The sequence below is a fragment of the Rhinoderma darwinii genome, chromosome 11 (genome assembly GCF_050947455.1).
Source record: "Rhinoderma darwinii isolate aRhiDar2 chromosome 11, aRhiDar2.hap1, whole genome shotgun sequence".
Lineage (NCBI taxonomy): Eukaryota > Metazoa > Chordata > Amphibia > Anura > Rhinodermatidae > Rhinoderma > Rhinoderma darwinii.
The window spans coordinates 62,883,506-62,909,186 of NC_134697.1; the positions used below are offsets into that span (position 1 = coordinate 62,883,506).

General features: G+C 42.0%; 1 protein-coding gene across 2 annotated transcripts; it reads right to left on the reverse strand.

The window, feature by feature from the left end:
• Positions 1-3,583: 3,583 nt before the first annotated feature.
• On the reverse strand, positions 3,584-25,681 carry AIFM2 (AIF family member 2). 2 transcript variants are annotated; one of them, XM_075842753.1, is made up of 10 exons: positions 25,588-25,681; positions 24,392-24,486; positions 22,023-22,205; positions 19,779-19,894; positions 17,586-17,705; positions 15,377-15,469; positions 10,207-10,315; positions 5,688-5,843; positions 4,407-4,607; positions 3,584-4,233 (listed from the first exon to the last, which is right to left on the reverse strand). In XM_075842753.1, exons 3-10 carry the CDS (start codon positions 22,195-22,197, stop codon positions 4,082-4,084), a joined length of 1,122 nt encoding a protein of 373 aa, XP_075698868.1. In that variant the 5' UTR covers positions 22,198-22,205; positions 24,392-24,486; positions 25,588-25,681; the 3' UTR covers positions 3,584-4,081. The 2 variants fall into 2 exon arrangements, with proteins under 2 accessions (XP_075698868.1, XP_075698867.1); XM_075842752.1 differs by lacking the exon at positions 24,392-24,486.

Genomic DNA, 25,681 nt, shown 5'->3' on the forward strand with positions numbered 1-25,681 from the left:
TTTAATTTTTTTTAAGCCAAAATCAGGAATAGAACCTAAACAGAAGAAAATCATAAAGGAAGGCCCTAGGCCTCATGCACACGACTCTAGTGGTGTGCACGGCCATGATTTGCGGCTCGGACGGCCGCGGAGTGTCACCTACGGGACGCCCGCAAATCGTGGGTTGTGCACATGGCTGTGTGCATTAATTTCTATGAGCCTGGACTGCAAAATACGGCCGTAATAAGACATGTCCTATCTTTTTGCGGTCCAGGCTCCTGGGCAATGCACGGACCGTGGAAACCAAGGTCGTGTGCATGGGCCCATTGAAATAAATGGGGCCGCAATTTATACGCAAATTCGGGGTGAATTGCGGCCACAAAAATATGTTTGTGTGCATGGGGGCTTTTAGGTCTGCTCTCCTGGATCCAATTCTGGTTTTGGCTTACAAAATTGCATGCAAAATCTGCAGCAAATCTGCATGTGCCTTATGCATAAATAACATGTATTGACAAGAGGTGTAAATAGTCTTCTTCCATTATCTTCATCATATATTCCTGCCATTACCCCTTTTTACTAGCTATTTTAGGATTCTTCTAACAAATAATAGAGGTACACTAGAGATAGTCAATTAGTCGTTGATTTTTTTTAATGTCCAGTGCAGCACTTGATTTACCAGTAATAACGAACATCCTTATTACCACCACATTGCATCAAATAATACTAGGACAACTTTTTCTATAGGTTCCTGATATTCTCTGATGAATACACCTCTGTTTTTGCGGAAAATTAGCATAGGTCCTACACAGCTCACATATTAATAGTGTGGGTGCTTCAATGTATACATAAATTCCATACAGATTCACTTAAAAATTATTGTCATTAAATAACAGAACCATAGGCACTCCTAGATAAACCCCACAATACATAGATAAAAGCAGGAGCATCGCTAGCACCGGGCCTCCGGGGCCCACGACCCGGATCTTTGGCCCGGTTCCCCAGGGCAACTGCCCCCCCGCATCGCGTCTATAAAAATTGACTATAGTAAATGGTAATAGTAAAACCACTATACTTACCATCCTTCCCGAGCGCAGCGGAAGTCCTGACGTCTTCTCGCGTCATGACGTCACGACGCAGGATGGTGTCGGGTCATCCGCTGCACCCGGAGCTGAAGAGCAGGGTAAGGGTATGTTCACACGGCAGCGTCCGTAACGCCCGAAATTACGGGCTGATTCCAGGAGAAAACAGTCCCGTCATTTCAGCCGTAACGGCATGTGCAGGCGCTTGAACGCAAAAAACTCGGCAAAATACCCCGTGTGAACATAGCCTAAGTCAGACTCCACATCATCAGGAAAAAGCTGTAGGCATTTAACACACAGTCTGTGTCTGCTTTTACTTTTTCTTTTACTACTAGAGAGGCTGGACATCTAAAAGAAACAGATAGGAAACATTTAGGGATTTTTTTTCTTCTGTCCTAGTAGCCAGGAGGCCTGACTAACCCATTTGAATTGTGCTGCCAAGGATGATAAGGAAATTGAAATGCTGCAGAATTTAATTCCGCACTACAGGTCAATTTATGAACGTTTACACTGCGTTTTTTTCCGCAGCGTGGGCATGAGATTTTTTTAAACTCCCACAATAGCAGCAAAGTGGGTAATTTCCTCACAGAACTCCATTGTGGAAATTCTGCAGCATTTACGCTAAGTGGGAACCCAGCCTAAGGGTATGTTCACACAGGGCAGATATGCTACGTAAAAATGTATCCGTCCCAGACCCCACAGGGCATTCCGGTCGAAAAAAACGCACCAAATTGTGGTGCAGATTTTCAGGCATAATCTCTGCTGCAGAGAATAATGCGGGGATAAAAAAGCCAATACATATCACCTGGGCATTGCCATAGCGACACGTCCCTCTGTGCTCCGTGCAGCCTGGCCTCCTGTGATGACGCTGCAGCTCATGTAACCGCTGCAGCCTGTGATTGGCTGGATCAGTCAATTGGGATGAAACGTTTTCCCAGTAGGCCAGACTGCATGGAGAACAGAGGGATGTGTCGCTACGGTACTGCCCGGGGGGGGGGGGGGGGAGTGCTTTTTTAATCATTTTAAACAAAATAAAAGGTGCATTTTTTCTTCTGATTTCCGGTGCAAAAATTGCAACATTTGCTGTTTGTTGTGGCTTTTACCTTTAATTAAATTCAATAGGGAAAACCCACAAAAAAACCCAGTGATTTTGCTGCGTAAATTAACATGCTGCGGATTAAAAAACCGTACCACTGGTTAATTTATGAACGTTTTCACAGCAGATTTTATCCGCAACATGTGGATAAGATTTGTTGAAATCTCATCCACTTTCCTGCAACCATAGTACTTTACGCAAATCCTGCAGCTAATCTGCCCTTTGTGAACATACCCTAAATGTCTCCAAAGAGAGCCAACTTCAGAAACACTTTTCACTGTGCGTTTCTTCTGTAAGGGTATGTGCACACACAGTAATTACGTCCGTAATTGACGGACGTATTTCGGCCGCAAGTACCGGACCGAACACAGTGCAGGGAGCCGGGCTCCTAGCATCATAGTTATATACGATGCTAGGAGTCCCTGCCTCTCTGCAGGACAACTGTCCTGTACTGTAATCATGTTTTCAGTACGGGACAGCAGTTCCACGGAGAGGCAGGGACTCCTAGCATCGTACATAAGTATGATGCTATGAGCCCGGCTCCCTGCACTGTGTTCGGTCCACTACTTGCGGCCGAAATACGTCCGTCAATTACGGACGTAATTAGTGTGTGTGCACATACCCTTAAGCACAAAGGAACAACACATCATGCGGGACCTTAACACATGAAGAGGTAGTGAAAATAAACAGACAACTAAAACCTTCTATTAGAAAATCCAGCACCAAATGTTTCAAAATATCAGTGATAAAGTTTGTGTTGAAAATTATTATATCATGAAATGATAAAGTAGATGGTTGACACTGGTATTGTATATATCAAATACCTTCAAAAAAGTAAAGATGTGCATTATGTATGAGAATGTAGCTTAAAGAGGCTCTGTCACCAGATTATCAAATCCCTATCTCCTATTGCATGTGATCGGCGCTGCAGTGTAGATAACAGTAACGTTTTGTTTTTTTTTAAACGATAATTTTTGGCCAAGTTATGAGCAATTTTATATTTATGCAAATGTGCCTTTCTAATGGACAACTGGGCGTGTTTTCTCTTATTTCCAACTGGGCGTGTATTGTGTTTGTAACATCTGGGCGTGTTTACTTGTTTTACTAGCTGGACATTGTGAATAGAAGTGTATGATGCTGACATATGATGCTGACAAACACTTCTATTCACAACGCCCAGCTAGTAAAACAAGTAAACACGCCCAGTTGTTACAAACACAATACACGCCCAGTTGGAAATAAGAGAAAACACGCCCAGTTGTCCATTAGAAAGTTCCATTTGCATAAATATAAAATTGCTCATAACTTGGCCAAAAATTATCGTTTTAAAAAAAAAAAAAATGTTACTGTTATCTACATTGCAGCGCCGATCACATGCAATAAGACATAGGGATTTGATAATCTGGTGACAGAGCCTCTTTAATGTATAAAAACTAAAGTGGAGTATATTTTCTAACTGCCATTAGAAAAAAAAAAGCTGGAATTTGATAGGCTGCTATGGGCAAGTGCTCAATGTCTACACTTTTTTTTTTATGCGTGGAGCCATATTCAAATATTCTTTATTATTAAGACAAAAGATGACAACACCACTAGTAATAATATCAAATAAAGGAGGATATGATTTAATATTAAAGGTGTGGAAACATGTTGTCAATTCGTCCATCATGCACCTGAACAGGTGCCAATGCAATGTACATATGACCCGTTATAAGTCAATGGGATCTATTAGTACCCATTACAAACCAGATCAGACATATCCTTTATGTAATCTTTTAAAACGGAGCCTGCGACTGCAGTATGATCAGAGCCACGTATTAAACTCTACAGTACGGTAATAAACTGCTGTTATGTTGAGGTAGCAGTGCAAGCAAAAAAATAATAATAAAGACAATATTACAAAAATTATAACCTGCCAAAAGGACACTTATTAAGGCATCTTCTGACCCATTTCCTTCCAGCTTTTGGAAACAAACACATCTCTGCTTTTAAGTAAAGTGACACAAAAACGTCCCATGTAGTAACCGTTGAACTGTCCGACTCCATCGTTTCGACCCAAAGACAGTAGCATAGAGACAGGCCCTAAAGAAAAAAAAAATGTATATTTATTTGCACTGCCGTTTTTCTACACAGTTTACCACCGAGCATACATACAAAAAACTTTTGGCCACAGATTTTTCTCGACTGCGTTATTTTACTAATTGGCAGCCACAGAGATTTATGTAGAAAAAGATAAAAATCATGTATCAAGGTACCTGTTTTATAGGTCTTGAGTGGTTTCTCCAGAAGACTGTGGATAATATTGGTTACTGCAATCTTGGCATGCACGCCCGCATGATAAGCCATTTTAGGTTCACTTAAATCAGCACAATCTCCAACTGCGTAAATATTGCTATATCCTTCCACTTGAAGATGGTCATTCACTTTCAGAGCCCCATTGCTTGCCACTTTATCACCTTAAATGGGAAAAAATGTAATTAGAAAAAAAAAATCATGAATGAAATTCATGTGTTATTGAAAGTCTCACAACTTGACTAATCACGGTGATTTCATATTTTAAAATTCAGAATTATCACATCTTTTGGAAATGTCCCCACTAAATACCAATACTAATTCTGATCACAAAGAAATGGAAGGGTATCTTGATAACACATGAAGTGAACATGTCAGAAAAGTCAAACTGGTGGGGGTCCGACATCTGTGCCCCTATTGACTTTTAGAAAGAGGGGAACTTCTTTTTTTATTGTGCTAGAGGCCATCCATGTGCCTTCACTGAAATGAATTGGAATTACAGAAAGCTAGGAGTGGCAGTCAAATTTTCTTGGCAGAAAAGCCCTTGCACATGAAACCACAAGGCAAGACCAAGAACTAATTCAAGTTACAAACTTCATAAACATAAAATAGAAAATTCATAACCATCTATTATCCATAAACAAAGAAGAATTACCATTTCATCAAACTAAGGTCAATTATTGTAGAATTAATTTATACAATTTTCCAATATAACTCTCTGTATCAATAATGTTATCATACTTACGATGTGTAGTCCATGTTATTACTCAAAATTGTACTGCTTATCTTAAAGGGTTAGTTTATAAAAAAAAATAAAAAAGGTTATCAGACAGAAATGATAAGGACAAAGGATGTGATCTCTTAAAGGGTAGCTAAACGTTCAGAAAACCTCTGGACATGTCATAGTGACACGTCAGAAGTTTTTATCGGCAGGGGTCCAATCACTGAGACCCCTACCAATCACTAAAACGAAGCGGCATAAGCGCTTTGTTTCTGATCGGCTTTTCTTGGAAAACTTATGTAATAGTGTACCGGCCCATATACATTGGCTTTCCGAGAAAAGCCGATCAGAAACCAAGCGGCTCAGCACTCACCCAAGCACTTCTGCTGCTTCGATTTAGCAATCTGCGGGTGTCTCAGTGATCGGACCCCACCGATCGAAACTTCTGACATGTCACTAACTCGACTCTACTACACCTGTGCATCTAATCCATAACGACATCCTTTATTTCTTGTTCACTTACCGAAAGCATCAATGTAACAAGATGAATTAACCTGAATTCCTGTGCAGCAGAGAATCAGATCAGCAGTGATCACCTCAGTATCCTTGTCCAAATGCAATTCCATATTTTCTTGAACCGTGTTCAAGGTTAGATCATCCAGGTTGGAAACTCTTTGACCTGTTTAATCATTATTGGCACAATTACTATGTATTAATAACATATATTTGTGGGTGCTATTGCTATCCTAAACTCAAAAAATATTTCATTTAAGTTTTGGGTGGCATATCACTCATTCTCATAGTTCCTTAAAACACTGCCACCTTTCTGAAAAATAACAGGGTTAAGAAAGCTAGGAATGTTCTGTGATGTCTGACACATTTTTCTTCTTTCTATGCAGTGACTCTTATTACATGTAAAAACTGGAATTCCTGTCCTGCAGAAGGAGATGAGGCTAAACTGATAAGGAAGGATAGGAATGTGTGGCACATATTCCAAAAGTTTAAAGGGACACTCCAGCCAAAACTAAACTTTCCCATGTGTACCATTACGGTATTCCATGTGTCAGTCTCTCATCTGTTATTTTTCTCGCTGCTTCTATCCAGGGCCATATTTAGAGTTGATGCTGCCCAGGGGCGTAGCTAAAGGCTCATGGGCCCCGATGCAAAAGTTCTTATTGTGCCCCCCCCCTGCAAACTTCTCATGGCCGATGGGCCGCAGCTTTCAGCTGCATCGCTGGGTCTCCTAAGTGACCCAACAATACTGTACTAGCAACCAGGGGCGTCACTAAGGACTTAAAATGTCAGGGGAAATAGCCCCAATACATATGTGTCCGCCTAAAAAAAACGTGTGTATATATGTATGTGTGTATGTGTGTGTATGTGTATGTGTGTGTGTGTGTGTGTGTGTGTGTGTAGGAGACAGCATATCTATAGCACTACGACCCTATAAACTATGGATAGGATTAGATACATTGGCTCAGCAGTATCACACATGATAGGCTTAGATATAGGGCCCAGCTCGCTGACATTGTGGCTCCAGCGCTGGACCTAGGAAAGGTAAGAATAATAATTGTTTGCTTTTTTATGTGTTACTAATTATTTTTGCGTGTTTGTGTTATTTTACAGGTTCAGTCATTGGTCTACGTCGGATTCGAGGACTTCAATGACAATGTTTTTTTTTGTTCTCAATAAAATGGTTAATGGGGGTTGTGTGTGTTTTTTATTTCAATAAAATATTTTTCTATTACCTTGTATTTTTTGTAAACTCTATTCTTACCGCCTTAGCAATGGCCGCTGGCTGATTGACAACCTCCATTACTAAGACGGGGCTTAATATTAGCAGGTGCAGAGGCTAACCCTAACCCCCATTATTACTCCGGTACCCACCGCCACCAGGGGTATTGGGAAGAGCCGGGTACGACCCAGTACCCGACCATCTGTAGTGGTGGTCGGGCACCGGGGCGGCCGCAGGCTGGTATTATCAGGCTGGGGAAGGCCAAAAACAGCGGCTCTTCCCACCCTGGCTTATTAATCTTTTATTTTTTTTAACCAGCCAGATATACAATAAAGCAGCAGCAGGCTAGAATTACCAGGGGGGGGGGGGCTGTTTCTGGCCTTTCCCAGCCTAATAGCAGCCTGCGGCCGCCCCATTACCCGACCATCACTACAGATGGTCCGGTACTGGATCAGACCCAGCCCTTCCCAGAACCCCTGGTGGTGGTGGGTATCGGGGTAATAATGGGGGTTAGTGTTAGCCTCGGCGCCGGCTAACACTAAGCCCCGCCTTAGTAATGGATGCTGTCAGCCGGCGGCCATTACTAAGGCGGTAGTAATATAGTTTAAAAAAAACACAAAGTCATATAATAAATATTTTATTGAAATGAAAAAAGACGTCATTGAAGTAGTACTGGAATCCGACGTAGTGCAACGACCGAACCCGTAAGAAAACACAAACACAAAAAAACGATTAGTAGCACATGTGTTAAGCTTAGATACAGGGCCCATGTGTGATACTGTCTGTGGGAGCCTGTATCTAAGCCTACCACAAGGTAGGCTTAGATACAGGGTCCAACAGACAGTTTCACATATAGGCCCTGAATCTAAGCTTACCATGTGGTTATGGTAAGATGCTTAGATACATGGCTCCAGCAGACAGTAATCTTATACTGTATAAGATTACTGTCTGCTGGGGCCCTGCATCTAAGCCTACCATGTGGTAGGCTTATATACAGGGCCCATCAGACAGGATCACACATGGGCCATGTATCTAAGCCTATCATGTGATTGGCTTAGATGCAGGGCCAGCAGACAGCCTCACACAATCTGTGATCCTGTCTCATGGGCCCTGTATCTAAGCCTGCTACATTGTAGGCTTAAAAGGGGTTGTCCAGTCCCTAAACATTGGTGGCCTATCCTCAGGATAGGCCATTAATAGCTGATAGGTCGGGATCCAACTCCCGGGACCCCGCCAATCAGCTGTTTTGAAGGGGCCGCAGCACTCGTACGAGAGCTGCTTCACCTTCATTTCCCTTACTTGCTCACACTGTGAGTGGCCGACACAAATTCACAGTGTGAGCAAGTGACCGGAATGAAGGGGAAGCAGCTCTTGTACGAGCGCTGTGGCCCCTTCAAAACAGCTGATTGGCGGGGTCCCGGGAGTCGGACCCCGCCAATCAGCTTCAGCAGACAGGCATATTAATGTTACCCTCCTCTTCATCCGCAGAAGATGTCCTGACTCTATCCAGGGTTGGGATGTTGTGCATGGCGCATAGCGTTGTGACGTCATGTGCTGCGCACAGTGCTGTAACTTTAGGACCTCCGCTGCGCTTCAGAAGCAGGAAGGTAAGTACTGTCAGTTACTACAGTAACTTTTTATTGATGAACGGTAAGTAATAATTGTTTCACTTTTTTATTTGTTACGAATGGTTTTTTTTGTGTGTTGGATTGTGTAGACTACTTCGGGTTCGAAGATTAAGTTCGATTACGGCGGTTTTTATTTTCAATAAAATGGTTAACGAGGGTTGTGTGTGTTTTTTTATTTCAGAAAAATATTTTTTCTGTGTGCCTGTGTTTCTTTTTAATTTTATTAGTACTGGCTTAGTAATGGCCAATCTCTGATTGACAGCGTCCATTACTAAAGTAGGGCTTAGTATTAGCCAGTAAAGAGGCTAGCAGTAACCTCCCATTATTACCCCATACCCACGGCCACTAAGGGTACCGGGAAGAGGCGGGTACGATCCAGAACCTGACCATCTGAAGTGATCGTCCGTCACTGGGGCGGCTGCAGGCTGGTATCATTAAGCCCAAAAACAGTGGCCTTTCCCACCCTGGTAATGCTAGGCTGCGGCTGCTATATTGTATCTGGCTGGTTATGAAAAATGGGAGGGGACCCCATGTTGTTTTTTTCAATTATTTATTTAAAAAAACAAAACAAAAACCTATGTGGGGTGTCTCAAAAGCACTGGATTTGCCAACCCCCCTGCCCTTGCCCTGTGGTCTGTCAGATCACAAAGTTAATTTGTTTAGAAAAAAATATATAAATAAAACAATCCTACAGCCGCCCCCCCCTCCCCACTGCTGGACGCACTAGGCACTGCCCCCTCAGTGCCTAGTGGAGAAAACGGGCCTCCTTTCTCTATATATCAGAGTGGGATGGTTGCTTAGTAGTAGTGTGAATCAGTCTCTGTGATACGCTTTCTCTACTTGAGTGTATGAAGGTCTGTGTGTCACCCATCACCGGCTTCAGCAATTCCTGTACCACACTATTTTTACACAGGGGGGGACAGAAACTTCTGTCATTAGCTACCACTGATAGTTAGACAGATTTCTGTCACACAGCTATAATGCAGAACAATATAGTGCAGCCTCCCTGGCTGTATACTTATGGTTTCTCAGCTTATTTAGGAGAATATAGAGAGAATGATAATCACAGTGTCCCCCGGCATACAGAAATGGTATGGTCTTTAGCTGGTCATGCGTTGCTGTGCTGAAGCATCATGGGATTGATAGCAAAGCAGAGAGAAAGAGAAAGCTGGAGAAATCCAATTGTCAAGATGGAGGCAGATAAGGCAGCAGTTCAAAATGTAATTACAGTATACATAAAATAAGTGTAGAGTGTTGTATACTGCCAGGTGAGGAATGCAGACATGTAAAGTTGTGTTTCCACTGGAGTTCTTCTTTAAAGGTATTTTCCGCCTTTAGAAATGATGGCATATTGCTAGGATATGCCATTAATTCTTGATCAGTGGAGGTCTGACTGCTGGGATCCCCACCAATCCTGAGAATGAAGGGTCCGCCTGGTCCCTACAGTTTTTCCTTATTTAGAAGTGTTCCTGTCCAGACGCTGTGCAAGAAGCTGCAACAAAGCGGCCAATTCTCTATTTAGTCTGTAAATGGGTTTCATGGGACTAACGTTTTCCCAATAGGTGGAAGTCCTAGAGGGGGTCTCCTACCTGTCAGACATGTAAAGTTCACTTAAGTAGGGAATGAGGACATCAAGGCAACATTGGATGGGCACCTCTGAATTTAAATTGTCGACTTACCTAAAACTAGCTTAACTCCTTTTTTCAAAAGGATATCCTTTACAGTCTGCCTTACACAGGGCTGCAGCTCCGTATCTGCTAATGCAACCTTTGAATGTATCAATGTCACCTGTACAAAGAGAGGCAGAAATAGCTGGTGAAGGCAGTATATTGAAGTAGTAGTTATCAATCAGATGTTACATGCAGTACCAGATTTAGATCTTAAGATCCCGTAGGCACAGATTGTCTGGAGACTCAAACTCCACCCATCAAGCAGGCCATGCCTTAAGTCATGTGCCGAATTAACATATAAAACCCATACATTACAAATAAGTACACACTGATCAGTGTATTCATATGTTCACATTCCCTTCAGCAGGACCCCTTTCACGTTAAAGCCTATAGACAAATGCCTACTGTGCCTATAGGTGAATTTAGTTTTGGTAGTACATGAAATTTAAAAAACTCCCAGTTGCAGTACAGAGCTAACAGTCTCTGGAATTTTGTGTATGTGGCACTTATCCCTAAATTTCCTTCAGTGGGGGGGGGGGGGGTGGGGAGAGGCAACCTTTTTTCTGTGTAGTCTGATCTTACAATCAAACTCCCTTCTATATGTCCCCTAGTTCTTATGAGAGTAGACGCTTGGTCTACTTTCGCCTAATCCACTATCTCTTTGACAACTCCCTTCTTGACCCTTTACAATCTTGTTTCCGCACTTCACAGAAACTGTCCTTACTACAGTCTCGAATGATGGCCTGACAGCTAAATCTAATGGCAACTATTCTCTGTTCATTCTCTGAAGCGTTTTACACTGTAGACCACCAACTTCTATTTAATATGCTCCATTCTATTGGCCTTAAGGATACTGCTCTCTTCGTTTTCTTCCTATCTCTTGGCACGCTCGTTCAGTGTATAATTCGCCGGTGCTACTTTTTCTTCAATTTTTGCTTCCAGTAATTATAAACCTCTTCCCGTGATAACACCCCCACTTTAATAAAAAAATACAAGTGATTGTCTGTCCGCTGTCTCTAACATCATGTCTTCTATCTGAAACAAAATCTTTTAATACCGGAGCTGCTTGTGTTTTCCAGGATTTACTAGCCATCCTAAACCTGATGTCTCAATTTAAAGAGGCTCTGTCACCACATTATAAGTGTCCTATCTCCTACATAATGTGATCGGCGCTGTAATGTAGATAACAGCAGTGTTTTTTATTTCGAAAAACGATACATTTTGACCAAGTTATGACCTATTTTAAATTTATGTTAATGAATTTCTTAATAGACAACTGGGCGTGTTTTTACCTTTTGACCAAGTGGGTATTGTAAAGAGAAGTGTATGACGCTGACCAATCAGCGTCATACCCTTCTCTCCATTCATGTACTCAGCATATCGTGATCTTGCGAGATCACGCTGTGCTGTCACTTACTCAGACATTAACTTTACTGAAGTGTCTTGAGAGTCAGGCCCCATGCACACGACCGTGCCCGCAATCACAGCCCGCGATTGCGGGCACGGCCGGCCGCTGACTGACAGCCGCATTTTCGGGCCGTGCTCCCATACAAAGTACCACGGACCTGAAACACGTTTGTGTAAATAAGGCCTAATTGTGAATGGATTCAGCATGAAAGTGTCTGCTTGCATGTATGTAGCAATTGTGATTGCATGTATGTAGGAAATATAATGTATGTATGTAAAGAATGTGTGTATGAGGCCGTCCATGTATGTAGTGACTGTGTTTGTGCATGTACATCATAAGTGCGTGTGTATGCATGTAGTGAATGCGTACATGTACATTTCAGCATGATGTGACATGGTGGCATTATTTGGCCACTGTATAAACCCTTACAGACATCCACCGTATATATATGGCGCACGCCGTGTGGGGGAATATGGAGCGGGCTCACGGGCTGAGTCCGCTCCATATAGTGAGTGCGTTGGCTGTGTGTTGCAGCCGACACTTCCAGGTTACGTTCGGGCATGATCACGCTTGTTTAACCCGTTAAATGCTGCGGTCAATAGCGATCGCGGCATTTAAATGACTTAAAACAGGGGGGGGCGATCTCCTGTAACGTCCCACCGGCCCCCCCCACGCGAGATCGAGGGGTGCCGTTGGTTGACATGGCAGCCTAGGGTCCTGATGAAGTCCCCCAGGTCCGCCATCTTTGTACTCCTATGAAGCCCTGAATCACGATATACTGCAATATATTGGTATTGCAGTATATCATGCAAGCTATCTAACAATCGCTGGTTTAAGTCCCCTAGGGGGACAAGTAAAAAAAAGTAAAAAACTGTAAAATAATGTTTTTTTAACAAATAAAAGTCTGAACTATTACAATATATAATTATTTAGTCCGCACGGTGAACGTCGTAAAAAATAAAAATTAAAAACATCAGAATTGCTGTTTTTTTGGTCCCCTCATCTCCCACAAAAAAATGAAATAAAAAGTGATCAAAAATTCTCACGTACCCCAAAATGGTACCAATATAAACCACAGCTCGCCCTGCAAAAAATAAGCCCTCACACCGCTAAATAGACGGAAAAATAAAAAAGTTATGGCTCTCAGAATATGGCAACAAATCTCAAATGTTATTTTTAAGAATCAGTTTTTTCCTTGTAAAAGTAGTAAAACATAAAGAAAGCTATATAAATTTGGTATCGATGTAATCGTATTGACCCGCAGAATAAAGTTGCGGTGAATGCCGTGAAAACAAAACCACCCAAAAGTTTGAGGAATTGCTGTTTTTTTCCTATTCCACCCCACATATTTTTTTTCCTCGTTTCCCACTACATTATATGGTACAAAAATTGGTGCTGTGAAAATCTACAACTCGTTCCGCAAAAAAAAAAGCCCTCATACGGCAATATTGATGTAAAAATAAAAAAGCTATGACTTTTGGAAGGTGGGGAGGAGAAAACAAAAGTGAAAATCCGAAAAATGGCTGCGGAGGGAAGGGGTTAATAGTATTACTCTTTATGTATCTAGGGCTCTGAAAGTTTGGTTTTTATTAATGTACATTATGTTGGCAATTTTTAGGTATACCATTGTGTTGCCTTGATTAGGTGCAGTGCAGTATTGAAGCCCTAAATAGGCGTAGTGCAGTATGGTGTCTCTGCTTAGGTGTAGTACAGTACAGAGGCCCTAAATAGGCATAGTGCACTATGGTGTCCCTGATTAGGTGTACTACAGTATAGAGGCCCTAAATAGGCATAGTGGAGTATGGTGTCCCTGATTTGGTGTAGTGCAGTATGGTGTTCCTGATTAGGCGTAGTGCAGTATGGTGTCCCTGATTAGGTGTAGTGCAGTATGGGGGCCCTAAATAGGCGTAGTGCAGTAAGGTGTGCCTGATTAGGTGTAGAGCAGTATGGTGTCCCTGATTAGGTGTAGAGCAGTATGGTGTCCCTGATTAGGTGTAGAGCAGTATGGTGTCCCTGATTAGGTGTAGAGCAGTATGGTGTCCCTGATTAGGTGTAGAGCAGTATGGTGTCCCTGATTAGGTGTAGTGCAGTATGGAGGCTCTAAATAGGCGTAGTGCAGTATGGTGTCCCTGATTAGGCGTAGTGCAGTATGGTGTCACTGATTAGGCGTAGTGCAGTATGGTGTCCCTGATTAGGCGTAGTGCAGTATGGTGTCCCTGATTAGGTGTAGTGCAGTATGGAGGCCCTAAATAGGCGTAGTGCAGTATGGTGTGCCTGATTAGGTGTAGAGCAGTATGGTGTCCCTGATTAGGTGTAGAGCAGTATGATGTCCCTGATTAGGTGTAATGCTATATGGTGTCCCTGATTTGGTGTAGAGCAGTATGGTGTCCCTGATTAGGTGTAGAGCAGTATGGTGTCCCTGATTAGGTGTAATGCTATATGGTGTCCCTGATTTGGTGTAGAGCAGTATGGTGTCCCTGATTAGGTGTAGTGCAGTATGGAGGCTCTAAATAGGCGTAGTGCAGTATGGTGTCCCTGATTAGGCGTAGTGCAGTATGGTGTCCCTGATTAGGCGTAGTGCAGTATGGTGTCCCTGATTAGGTGTAGTGCAGTATGGAGGCCATAAATAGGCGTAGTGCAGTATGGTGTGCCTGATTAGGTGTAGAGCAGTATGGTGTCCCTGATTAGGTGTAGAGCAGTATGATGTCCCTGATTAGGTGTAGAGCAGTATGGTGTCCCTGATTAGGTGTAGAGCAGTATGGTGTCCCTGATTAGGTGTAGAGCAGTATGGTGTCCCTGATTAGGTGTAGAGCAGTATGGTGTCCCTGATTAGGTGTAGAGCAGTATGGTGTCCCTGATTAGGTGTAGTGCAGTATGGTGTCCCTAAATAGGCGTAGTGCAGTATGGTGTCCCTGATTTGGTGTAGTGCAGTATGGTGTCCCTGATTTGGTGTAGTGCAGTATGGTGTCCCTGATTAGGTGTAGAGCAGTATGGTGTCCCTGATTAGTTGTAGAGCAGTATGGTGTCCCTGATTAGGTGTAGTGCAGTATGGTGTCCCTAAATAGGCATAGTGCAGTATGGTGTCCCTGATTTGGTGTAGTGCAGTATGGTGTCCCTGATTTGGTGTAGTGCAGTATGGTGTCCCTGATTAGGTGTAGTGCAGTATGGAGGCCCTAAATAGGCATAGTGCAGTATGGTGTCCCTGATTAGGTGTAGAGCAGTATGGTGTCCCTGATTAGGTGTTAGAGCAGTATGATGGCCCTGACTAGGTGTAGTGCAGTATGGTGTCCCTGATTAGGTGTAGAGCAGTATGACGGCCCTGATTAGGTGTAGTGCAATATGGTGGCCCTGATTTGGTGTAGTGCAATATGGTGGCCCTGATTAGGTGTAGTGCAATATGGTGGCCCTGATTAGGTGTAGTGCAATATGGTGGCCCTGATTTGGTGTAGTGCAGTACGACGGCCCTGATTAGGTGTAGTGCAGTATGGAAGACCCTGATTGGATGTAGTGCAGTATGACGGCCCTGATTAGGTGTAGTGCAGTTTGAGGGCCCTGATGTAATTGTTATTAATGCAGGTTTTTTTCATGAAAGCACTGACTAGCAAGTGAATCTGTGCATATGTCCATGTGTTCAGTCATACAAGTAATAATTCAAGTGAACTATATAATATTTCAATACATAAAATAGGAAGAAACTGTATATTGTTTGAATGTCTGTAAATAATTTTGAAAGCACAAACTGCAATTATTTAAGCAGTCAAAGTATTGTACCTCTGTTTCAGGATAGTCTGTTTTAACCTCTGCAGCCATCTCAACTCCAGCTGAGCCTCCACCAACAACCACCACATGTTTAGCTTTTTGGACCTTGGAAAATAAAAAAGTTACAGTAGGATTTTAAGTTACGGTCTATAACATTGGCTATAGGCAAGGTTTTCAGGGGAGATTATCCCCGTAACACAGCATCGGATAGAGCATGCTACAATTTTTATTGTCGGATTTATATGGAATCCAACAGAAAATCCTCCATATGAATTGTGCATTACAAATTAAATTGTACGTATGGCCCCTTAGACTACTATGGGTGCCATATTTTGGCTCTGTACAACTTGGAGCTTGGGCACTTAATAGGATTAGTCATCTTTAGGGCAAACAGAATTGTGTAGTATGTCATATCATACAGTGTCCTGCACTCCCACAAAATACACAGTATCGCCTCGTGATAACCTCATGAAGACAACCTCTTTTTAAATAAAAGCAAGCCTGATGATCTGCTGGTCCGGTTTCTCTCACCTTGCAGCATCCGATTCTATTTTTAAAAGGGTCAAACATTTTACATGCTGGTCATTTTAAATAATTGCTGGCCATCTAATGTATGGACGGGCAAGGTCTGTTAGAGGGGTCACCTCTATGACAACCATTTGCCCTAATAGGTGGCCCTAGATGGGGATCGTTATTTTGTGGTTTTTCCATAATGAAAATGTGTAAACATTAGTTCCCATGAACAAAACAACCCTCCTAATATTGAGAACTATGTTTTTTTTATACCCCTTTCCCAATTAAGTGCATGCACATGTAAGATGACAGTGTCAGTGGCTTGAACTCAAGGGGTCTGATGTTAACCCCTTAACAGAAGAATGGCGCAGGAAGTATTTGGACACGACACGGGGTGCAAACTGCAGATCACAACTATATAACTATACCTCACAAAGAGGTGCAAATATTGGTGGATACAAACCAGTCTTTTAGTTACAGCAAATTTAAACAGTTGGTTCTGGTTGGTCCTGCTGGTGGCAGCTGCCTCTCTACAGGTCACTACACTTTTATGTCTCCACCATCTTTTACATAGATTTTCTCACTTCGTGTAAGTCACGGGGAGGCCCCTTCCTCCACCTGCTTAAGTCTCTAGCTTTCCTTGCAGTGCATTTCGCAGCCGCAGTGACAACCAGTCTCTGCAGACTTTTCTAGGCCACTCTCCTACTTGACCTTATCTATCACAAACGCTCCGGCAGTTTCTCCCTCTTGCTCAACAGTGATTCGCTGGAGCCCGCACTGCCTCAATCAATTTCCCCTGCCTCTCCCAGCTAAACTACAGCTTCTCCTCAATCCGCTGGACCCACTCCTCAGTGTGGACTAGGGTCACCACAGACTTACACCAAACAACCCCACCATTGACAGGAATGGCTTTTTATATTAGGTCACTAAAATCTCTAACTTAACTCTGAGACGATCTACTCAATCTGTCTAACAGCTTAGATGCTGCAGTCACTTTGGCAGAGCCTACTAGGTGTACTAAGATGGCAGACCTGGGAACCCTCATTAGGCCTCCGGCTGCTATGACAACCGATTGGCCCCCTGCAATCACATCTTGGGGGCTCGATGCGGTGATAGATGGACACCATTCCCTGTGTCTAATCACTTAGATACCAGGGTCGTCTAAAAGGTTAAATGGCTGGGATTGCAGGAGTTCTCGGCCATTACAGATGGATGTTGGCTGTGCGGTCACAGCAGTTAAAGCGGTTAAAGACAATCTGTCATCTAGTGACAGACACACTAATTTCAGTCTTTTGTCATGTGGATGTAAAAATATGATGTAGTTTGGCCAAACTTTCAGTTTATTAGTTGCAGCGCCATGTAAGTACTGTGATCGTAGAGCTGCAAGCTGCCTCCGCTCACCTGCTACTGATTGACAGCTTTCTCCCTATGACTGTGCTATAGAAATCAATGAGTGGCATCTATAGTTTCAGAATTTACTTGCGGTCTGAGCTCACAGACTCCTCCAGCGTAATCTACTAACATGTCTTTATGCGCTAACTATTGACAAATTATATTAAAGTTAGGTTTAGACATAAACTTCCTGGTGATTTACTGGTCTATTTGTGGGGCATCCTACAACACCTGACTACATAATAGATTTGAGCAGCTTGCCTTTTTTTCCTGAACTGACTGCACAACATGATCAATTCTTTTTTTAAACACGAACCTCCTTTACTAGATCTTCATATATTTGAATTGCCATTTTCTTTGTGGCTGTTTTGTTGAATTTTCCAGGGAAAGGACCATCACTTCCAGTTGCAATGATGAGATGGGAAAAATTTATTTCCTGGTTAAAAAGAAATTGCCAGAAAAAATGTGACTTAAAGCCTAAAGAGTAGACCATTGTCTAAACAGGGCATATGACTTTTTCCATTTAAATGAGTAATGTCACAATAATAAAAGTGATCACATGCTTATGACATGTGTCCTAGTTATATATCAGCAATTGGCATTGTAAAAAAAAAAGAAAGCACCGTCTTTTTAATATTGATAAAAATACACACATCCTCATGCTTGGTACAAGAAAGCAAATCTCAGTAAAGCTAAAATTATGCAGATCATTACATAAAAGGGTTCACTTATATAGTCCAATACTTAACCCTACAGTAAAAAAAAAAAAGTTGCCCAGCTTCTGAGTGATCTAGCCTCGGTTCCTGCGTTCCAGTCCCCCATTTTCTGCTCTCCATGGACCAGCGCAGATGACATCGGCCACTGTGTCCATGCTGTGTCCAACTGCACCGTCGCCATCAGTCCTGGTCCATAATAGGGCAGTGGAGGGGCTGAGGCGTATCTCAGATTTCCAAAGAAGCACTTCATAGCAAAGTCTAAAACTGTGGTGGCCATCTTGGAGAGCGGAAAACAGAGGACAGGAACGTAGGAAAGGAGGTTGGTTCATTCAGGACAGGGGCAGCAAGTAAATTTCCAATGTACAGTCCTGGCCAAAAGTTATCAGACTGACACAAATTTTGGTTTTCACAAAGTTTGCTGCTTCAGTTTTTATAGTGCCAATTTGCATTAACTCTGGATTGTTATAAAGATTGATCAGATGAATTGCAAAGTCATTCCTTGCCATGAAAATTAACTTAATCACAAAAACGTAATTTCCACTGCATTTCAGCCATGACCTGACCAAAATGACCTGCTTACATAATTATGGTGATCTTCTCGCTAGCTCATGGGAAAGTGTTAACGTGGACAAGGCAGCTGATATCACGGTCATGCTGATTGAATTATAAGAACAATCTGGTTGCTTTAAAAGGCGGATGGTGCTTGAAATCATTGTCTTCTTTTGTTAACTACGGTTACCTCCAAGGAAACATGTGCAGTCATCATTGCTTTTGTATACAAAGCAGCTGTATCTAGCACTGTAACCTATATCTGTCAGGTCAGCGGGACTAACTGTTCAGTGACAGAGGGTCCTACGTGTCGCTGACACGCAGGATCTATGTACCCATCACATCTAAGTTCATAACTTAGATGTAATCGATTACAGGTGGATCCTGCATGACCCGCTGACACTGAACTCATCAGTGCCGCTGACCTGGCAGATTCAGGTCTCGTCGCACTATACAACTGCTCTGTATACAGAATACAAAGCAGCTGTATCCCAAAAAGTAAAAATAATTTTTAATAAAAAGTATTTAGAAAGTCGCACAAAACACCCGATAGACATTTTTATTAAAGCCTTTGAAGTCTATGTCCACATCAAACATCTTTTAAAATTGCTCCAAAACATATAAATTGCAAAATTAGGCAACTTTGCAGAAAGTCTTCAGCAAAAATGTCCTACCATTTTGTCTCTAAAGCTCCTGTGCAGACTTATCTACCTTAATGGTAACAGACTACAAACAAACTCTGGGTAGTCTGATCCTGCAAGTCATACTCATCTGTCCACTAATGGCTTACCTACCAAAAGTAGTTTAGGAAGATTTAGGGGACAGATAGATTGGCGCATGACAGCAAAAGCAGACTACTAGGGGTTTGTTTGTAGTCTGTTACCATGGAAACACAAGTAAACATAGTAGCTGTAGACACAAAAATTTTGTGTTTGGAAAAATATGGTTCAAAAGGTGTACATAGCCTAGACTAGAAGCAAAGTCTTTTGGCGCCAGACAATACCCCTTTGAACCCCAATTCTTTTGATTTTCCTTTTGATAACAATTAATGGTCAGTGTCATCAAAGCGTAGTATACTGCGGCTGAGAGAGGTTCAAACAGCTGAATCTTGCACAACTCAAAATGTTGAGCAGATAACTCACCCTTATCCACATGCAACCTTCTGTTAAAAATATGCACTATGGAGTGCCTTATGTTTTTGTTTTTTTACATTAGAGTATTGTGATTGAAAGGACAGTAGTTACCTCATTGTTTTCTAGCACAACTGTCTGGTTCTGCAGGTTTATGCCCACCACTCGTCCTTGTTTAAAGCTGTCTTGATATGAATCTTCGTAGGAGATGAAGGTTTTTCTTGCAAAACCTGTAACGGAAGCACAACATTTAGGGTATGTTCACACGACAGCGTCCGTAACGGCTGAAATTACGGGGATGTTTCCGCCTGAAAACATCCCCGTAATTTCAGCCGTAACGGCATGTGCAGGCGCTTGAACGCCGCGTCCATTACGGACGTAATTGGCGCTGCTATTCATTTGCAAGTCAATGAATAACGGCTCCAATTACGGCCAAAGAAGTGACAGGTCACTTCTTTGACGCGGGCGTCTATTTACGCGCCGTCATTTGACAGCGGCGCGTAACTATACGCCTCGTGTGAACAGACAAAGGTCTGCCCATTGCTTTCAATGGGCAGATGTTTGTCAACGCTATTGAGGCGCTATTTTCGGACGTAATTCGGGGCAAAAACGCCCGAATTACGTCCGTAATTAGTGTGTGTGCACATACCCTTAGACATATTCACTCACGCATGTAATACTAACAAGGTACTTTGTATATGAATTCAGGCACGCTATCTCCTATACACGCTCGCAACCTCAACACGAATAATAGAACAAGCATAAATATTTTATAGCACACATTTTATAAACATGCAAAACACTAGTCACTATTATCCTATGGAAATCCAGTTAGTACTTTAGTCTGTCATTTTATTTTTTTATTTCATAATTTTACAGAATATATTTGCATTTTTATTCTGCTTTGGAAAGATCCCACAGAGGAAATTATAAAAAAAATGCATAAAAAACAGGTAGTGCAGCCATATTGGTTGCATAATTTTTGCTAACCTACCAAATTGAGATTTGCATAAAATAGGGAATAGATGGAAGGAAGAATTAGGCTACACAGGGTCTGTCTAGTCTGTTCCCATAAAGATGCTTAGGTCTTCATGGGAGCTGTAGAAGTAAAACTATAGGAAATGTAGCATTTTTATACTTAAAATTTGGAAATAAAGTTTTCCAGAGAAAAACAAAATGATCGAAACAAGGCATTCAATTCATGCAGGAATCTAAATATATGACAAATGTCGTCCAGAAAAAAAAAAGTTAATCTGAGAAAAAACAGAAAAACAATACTCATGTAAAGTAGTTGATAGATAGTAGTTAATGGAGAGCTAGATTTCCAGGTTTTCACAATTATTGATCTAGTGGCTAGGATAACGTGTCCAATTACGGTACCTAGGTTTAGAGGAACATCTGTCAGACCTAAAAAGCAGAGAGCTAGTTTGGGTGTGAACTGAATATTTATACCGAAATAAGACTAAGGCATCATGCAAACGAACGTTTTTTTGCGTCCGCAATTCACCCGAAAATCTGTGGGTGAATTGCGGACCCATTCATTGCTATGGGCCCAGGCACACGACGGTGGTTTCTACGGTCCGTGCATTGGCTGGGAGCGCGGACCGCAAAAAGATAGGACATGTCATATTAAGGGCCGCATTTGCAGTCCGGGCTCATTGAAATGTATTTGTGCACGGTCTGTGATTTGCGGACGGCCCGCGGATGAAAATAACGGGCTGTGCACACGGCTACAGTCGTGTGCATGAGGCCTAAGTAGGGTGGACGTAGCCTGCCAGGAGTTCACCCTGAGGGCACTTCCACCAAATGTGCATATAAGATCCAGTAGGGCTGCATCTTCTCCAGTATAAGGAGGGATAAGATCAATAAAGCTTTGCTATATGAGCTGCTGTGAGGTACAAACGGAGAATAATCTTAAATGACGTTTAAAGTTGCTTCATTTTTAATTCTAGATGCATTTGGTGCAAAAAAAAAATTGGTTGTAAAGGTTAACATAGGCTTAAGCTGGCCAGACATAAGAATTAAACAGCCATCATGCCAGACATCTGACTGCATGACCAAGTACAACTGAGCTCTTGACTACATTGCAAACATTTAAAACCATGCACAAGTCAAAAATTTAAAAACGGCGGTAAAAATATCAGTTGACTATGGGCCATAGGAACGAAAGAATGCGGAAAAGCCAACAATAGAGATAAACAGTGAAAAGTGTCCCATTGAATGCGATTAGCTTTCATTGTTTCATTAACCTTACAGCGGTTTATATGTTTACTATCCTATTTGCATATTTTCAGTCTAAAAAACAACAAAAGGAACAAAAGCAGATGATTTTGATGTATGTTTTGTAGTTCCACTTACCACTTTCTACAGATGCACGAAGGGCAGCAACATTGTGATGGAAGGCATCTTTGATATCCACCAAAATAAAAGGAATTTCTTCGGACTTAAGTTGATTGGCAGCTGCTATGCCAGCAAATCCTCCACCCACAATGACCACTCGCACGGATTTATCTACTGACAGTTTGGAGCCCATATTGTTACCTGGCATAATAAATCAATGAAAAAATTCAAAGTCAAACCATTTCAAGATCATATTCTCTACTTACAAATGGTTGACTTGCAATATACAACTTTTCTAGCAAAACACAAGCACGACTTTCTTCCATTAACGCAAATCATACTTGTAAATTGCAAAGTAAGATGTACAAGTGCAACCTAACCCCCCTTGAAAATGCAACTATTTTGAGCCTTGTGTGCGTAGCGATTTATTCCGTGTTTTGCATCACTGCGTTTCAAGAGCCATAACGTTCACATTTTTCCGTTAACTAGAAAATAAAAAAGTCAATTGTTGCTAGAACTGTGGACACTGTAAAACATGCCCACTGGTACAGAATATAAAATAATTTGTAGGTTTACATACAGGAGAGAATTACGAAATCAAAGACTTCATAAACTGTAGCTCAAAAAATGTGATCTACAAGATTACATGTGGCTGTCCCCTAGATTATATAGGAAAAACAACTAGAGAATGGAGGAAAAAATGGTCATTGAACATATAGGAGATAAACCGGTGGCTAGACATGTACATTTACACCATAAGGGGGATGCAAAATGTCTAAAATTTACGGCCATCGGATTAATTCACCCAACCGAAAGTGGAGGGGATATAGATTAAGGATTTGCAAAGAGAATCAAGATAGATTTTTAAACTTGGCTCAATTATGCCCAATGGACTAAATTAGCAATTTAATTATACATGTTTTCTACAATCCACACCAAAGGTTAGGATACGAGATATATTATCTACATGTCAATATCATCTTTCTTCAAAGCCTAAAATAATATTGTAAATGTAATGAATGAGAGTGTAGACCACCCCAACACATAAATTGCTGGTGAACTGCTAGAAATAGCCTATTAGCAATTTAGAGCATACTAGAACACTAGTGTAATACCAATCCCATCCTATTGTTGTAACTAGAAAATCAATGTAATAGGTGCAGTTTATTCAAACATTATGATGGTTCTTTATGGCCATGCACAGCGGTCTTAATAGGACCACTCCAGATTAGACAGAACCACCCTCTTCTATTCACTGGCCTGTGGGTCGCCACAATCTATTATTAAATTATCTTGTGGTAACGGGTATCAATGTCTGATGCTTGTTGGTCACCTACCTGCCGTGGACTATCGTACTGTGGCGGAGCAGTTTCGGGCCGTTGTGAGCCTGCGAGCGGCCCCGACTGGGTGACGCATGAGCCAGTTAGGAGGAACTGGGCACCGTTGTCATACTGGCGGCGTATCAGTTTCCTCCCTGAATACTGTCACGTTGGGTACGTGGACCGACTGGGCCGTACTGCCTTGACTGTATGGCAGCTGGCCTACAGGATGCACGTCACAGTCTATAGTTCGTATAGTGTACCTGTGGCAGCTCGGACAGTAGCAAGACAGGCTCGGCTGGGACTAGGCAGCAGGCAGACGTGAGGCGTGGTGTAGCAGGACAGGCGTGGTATACAGCACAGCACAACTACAGCTCAGCACGGAAATTGACCAGGTTAGCACAGGATATAGGTACAGGAATGGGGAACACTGGGAACTGGAAAACACTAGGAGACCATTTGCTTAGACAAACTTTGGGTATGACAACGCTCAGGCATGGCAGGAAGTGTGTATCTGTCATGTCCATGGCTGCGGCCATCAGGAGGTGAGTGAGCCTGACGGCCCGCGGCCATGGACATGACAGATACACACTTCCTGATACGTCATGGGAGGTGTGTACAGAATGGAAGGGAAGATTAAGCTAAATAGGACAGGTGAAGCCCAGACAGGCGATAACGTCAGATCCCGAAACAGGCGTTCACCAGCATGGGAGAAACATGTGCTGTCAAAACCCTCTGCCACTGCAGAAATTCCAATTATTAATATGCGCGGCTCCAGCACACTTTGTTAAGCCTGACTTCTTGTTAGGCTACTTTGGCCACATCTCCCCTGATGAATTCTGGCTGTAAGGAAACGCGTCAGGAGAAAGAAAATATCGCTTTCCAAATCGGATAAAGAGGTTTCCCAGTCCCCTTACTGGAAAGTGGAATTGACCCCGCTGTACTACGAAACGAGTAGGGAGGTTAATGACTTCAGAAAAAGCTGTGTATACCAAACCATGGGTGACATATCAAACGCCTTTCCGTTTATATAATAAATATTGTTTATTTTTTGGAGCATTCACATACCTTGTGTACCAATTCAAGGGTTTGATATACAATAACTTCTACTGATTGCATACTTGACCAACACGGTAAAGATTGAACAGTTTCATTTATTGTTCCTGCAACAGGGAGAAAAAGTACTTTTTCATGTATTTATATCTACGCATTTTTTAATATGATACTAGTAAAAGTTTTTTTTTAAACTCCATTCCTACCCCAGTGATTTATTTGCTAAACTAAGTGGAGTATATTACACTGCAAGATACATTTGGTGAAAGGTGTCGAAATTCACCACTTATGTTCCATGTGAACTTGCCCTAAGAAACGGATAAGTAGAATTTTTAGCAAATCCATAAAAGTAGGCAAATTCTTTTAACTTTTTTTTCCCTTTCAGTTCAGATACACTGGACATTATGTATAAAACTTGGTACAAAAAAAAACAATGGCTACATCTGCGTTGGACTTCCGTCAGACCTTTCCGTCAGGGGAACCCATGAACGGCAAACAAACGAGAACCATAGTTTGCATTTCTATTGCTTTCAGCGGTAATTCTTCTGCAGTCAATGGTTTCAGTTTGTCCCGTTCCATAAGGTTTCCGTTGTTTTGGCAGAATCAATAGCGCAGTCGTCATTCTGCTTCTATGACACAACATAAGAATGGTATTCACAACGCAGATATTGTATTAAACTGATGCTGATTCAGCACAAATCAGAGATTTACTAAGCAAAATTTATATTTCAAATTGCACAAAAATACATAATGTGCACCAATTTGACCTTTGATAGCTACATTGACAATTTTAATATGTTGTGAAAAAAGGGGCATGGCAAAAGGATACAGAATGCGCAAAATTAAAGATACGTGCCATTTTTTAAACAAAATACACTAGTTGTGTAAGGAAGAGAAAAATGTCTATCAAGCCTAGTGAGTTGTGCCAAATATATCAGGTCATTTCGATAAATTTGCCGCTTTCAACCACTCAAAAATCATAAATTCTGCAACTATTGATAAATCTGCTCCACGGTTTATGCAAAATCCTCTGAAGAAATGTAATCTATACACAAAGGGGAAGCTCCTGCCCACAGACCCTTAGTATTGCAGCATTATATATCACTCATACTGTTGGAGTTGTTCTCAGCCTGATCTCTACCAATGGGGCTACACTAGAGCCGTCACTGTAGTCAGTCCCGGTACAGAATGTGTGTATCAAGTCCACTCACCAGACGCCGCTGGATAAACATCAGACAATCCCAGGACTGTGCATAGCACTGAGTGTCACACCAGCTACAGCTACAAGTCCAGTCCTCCTAGCAT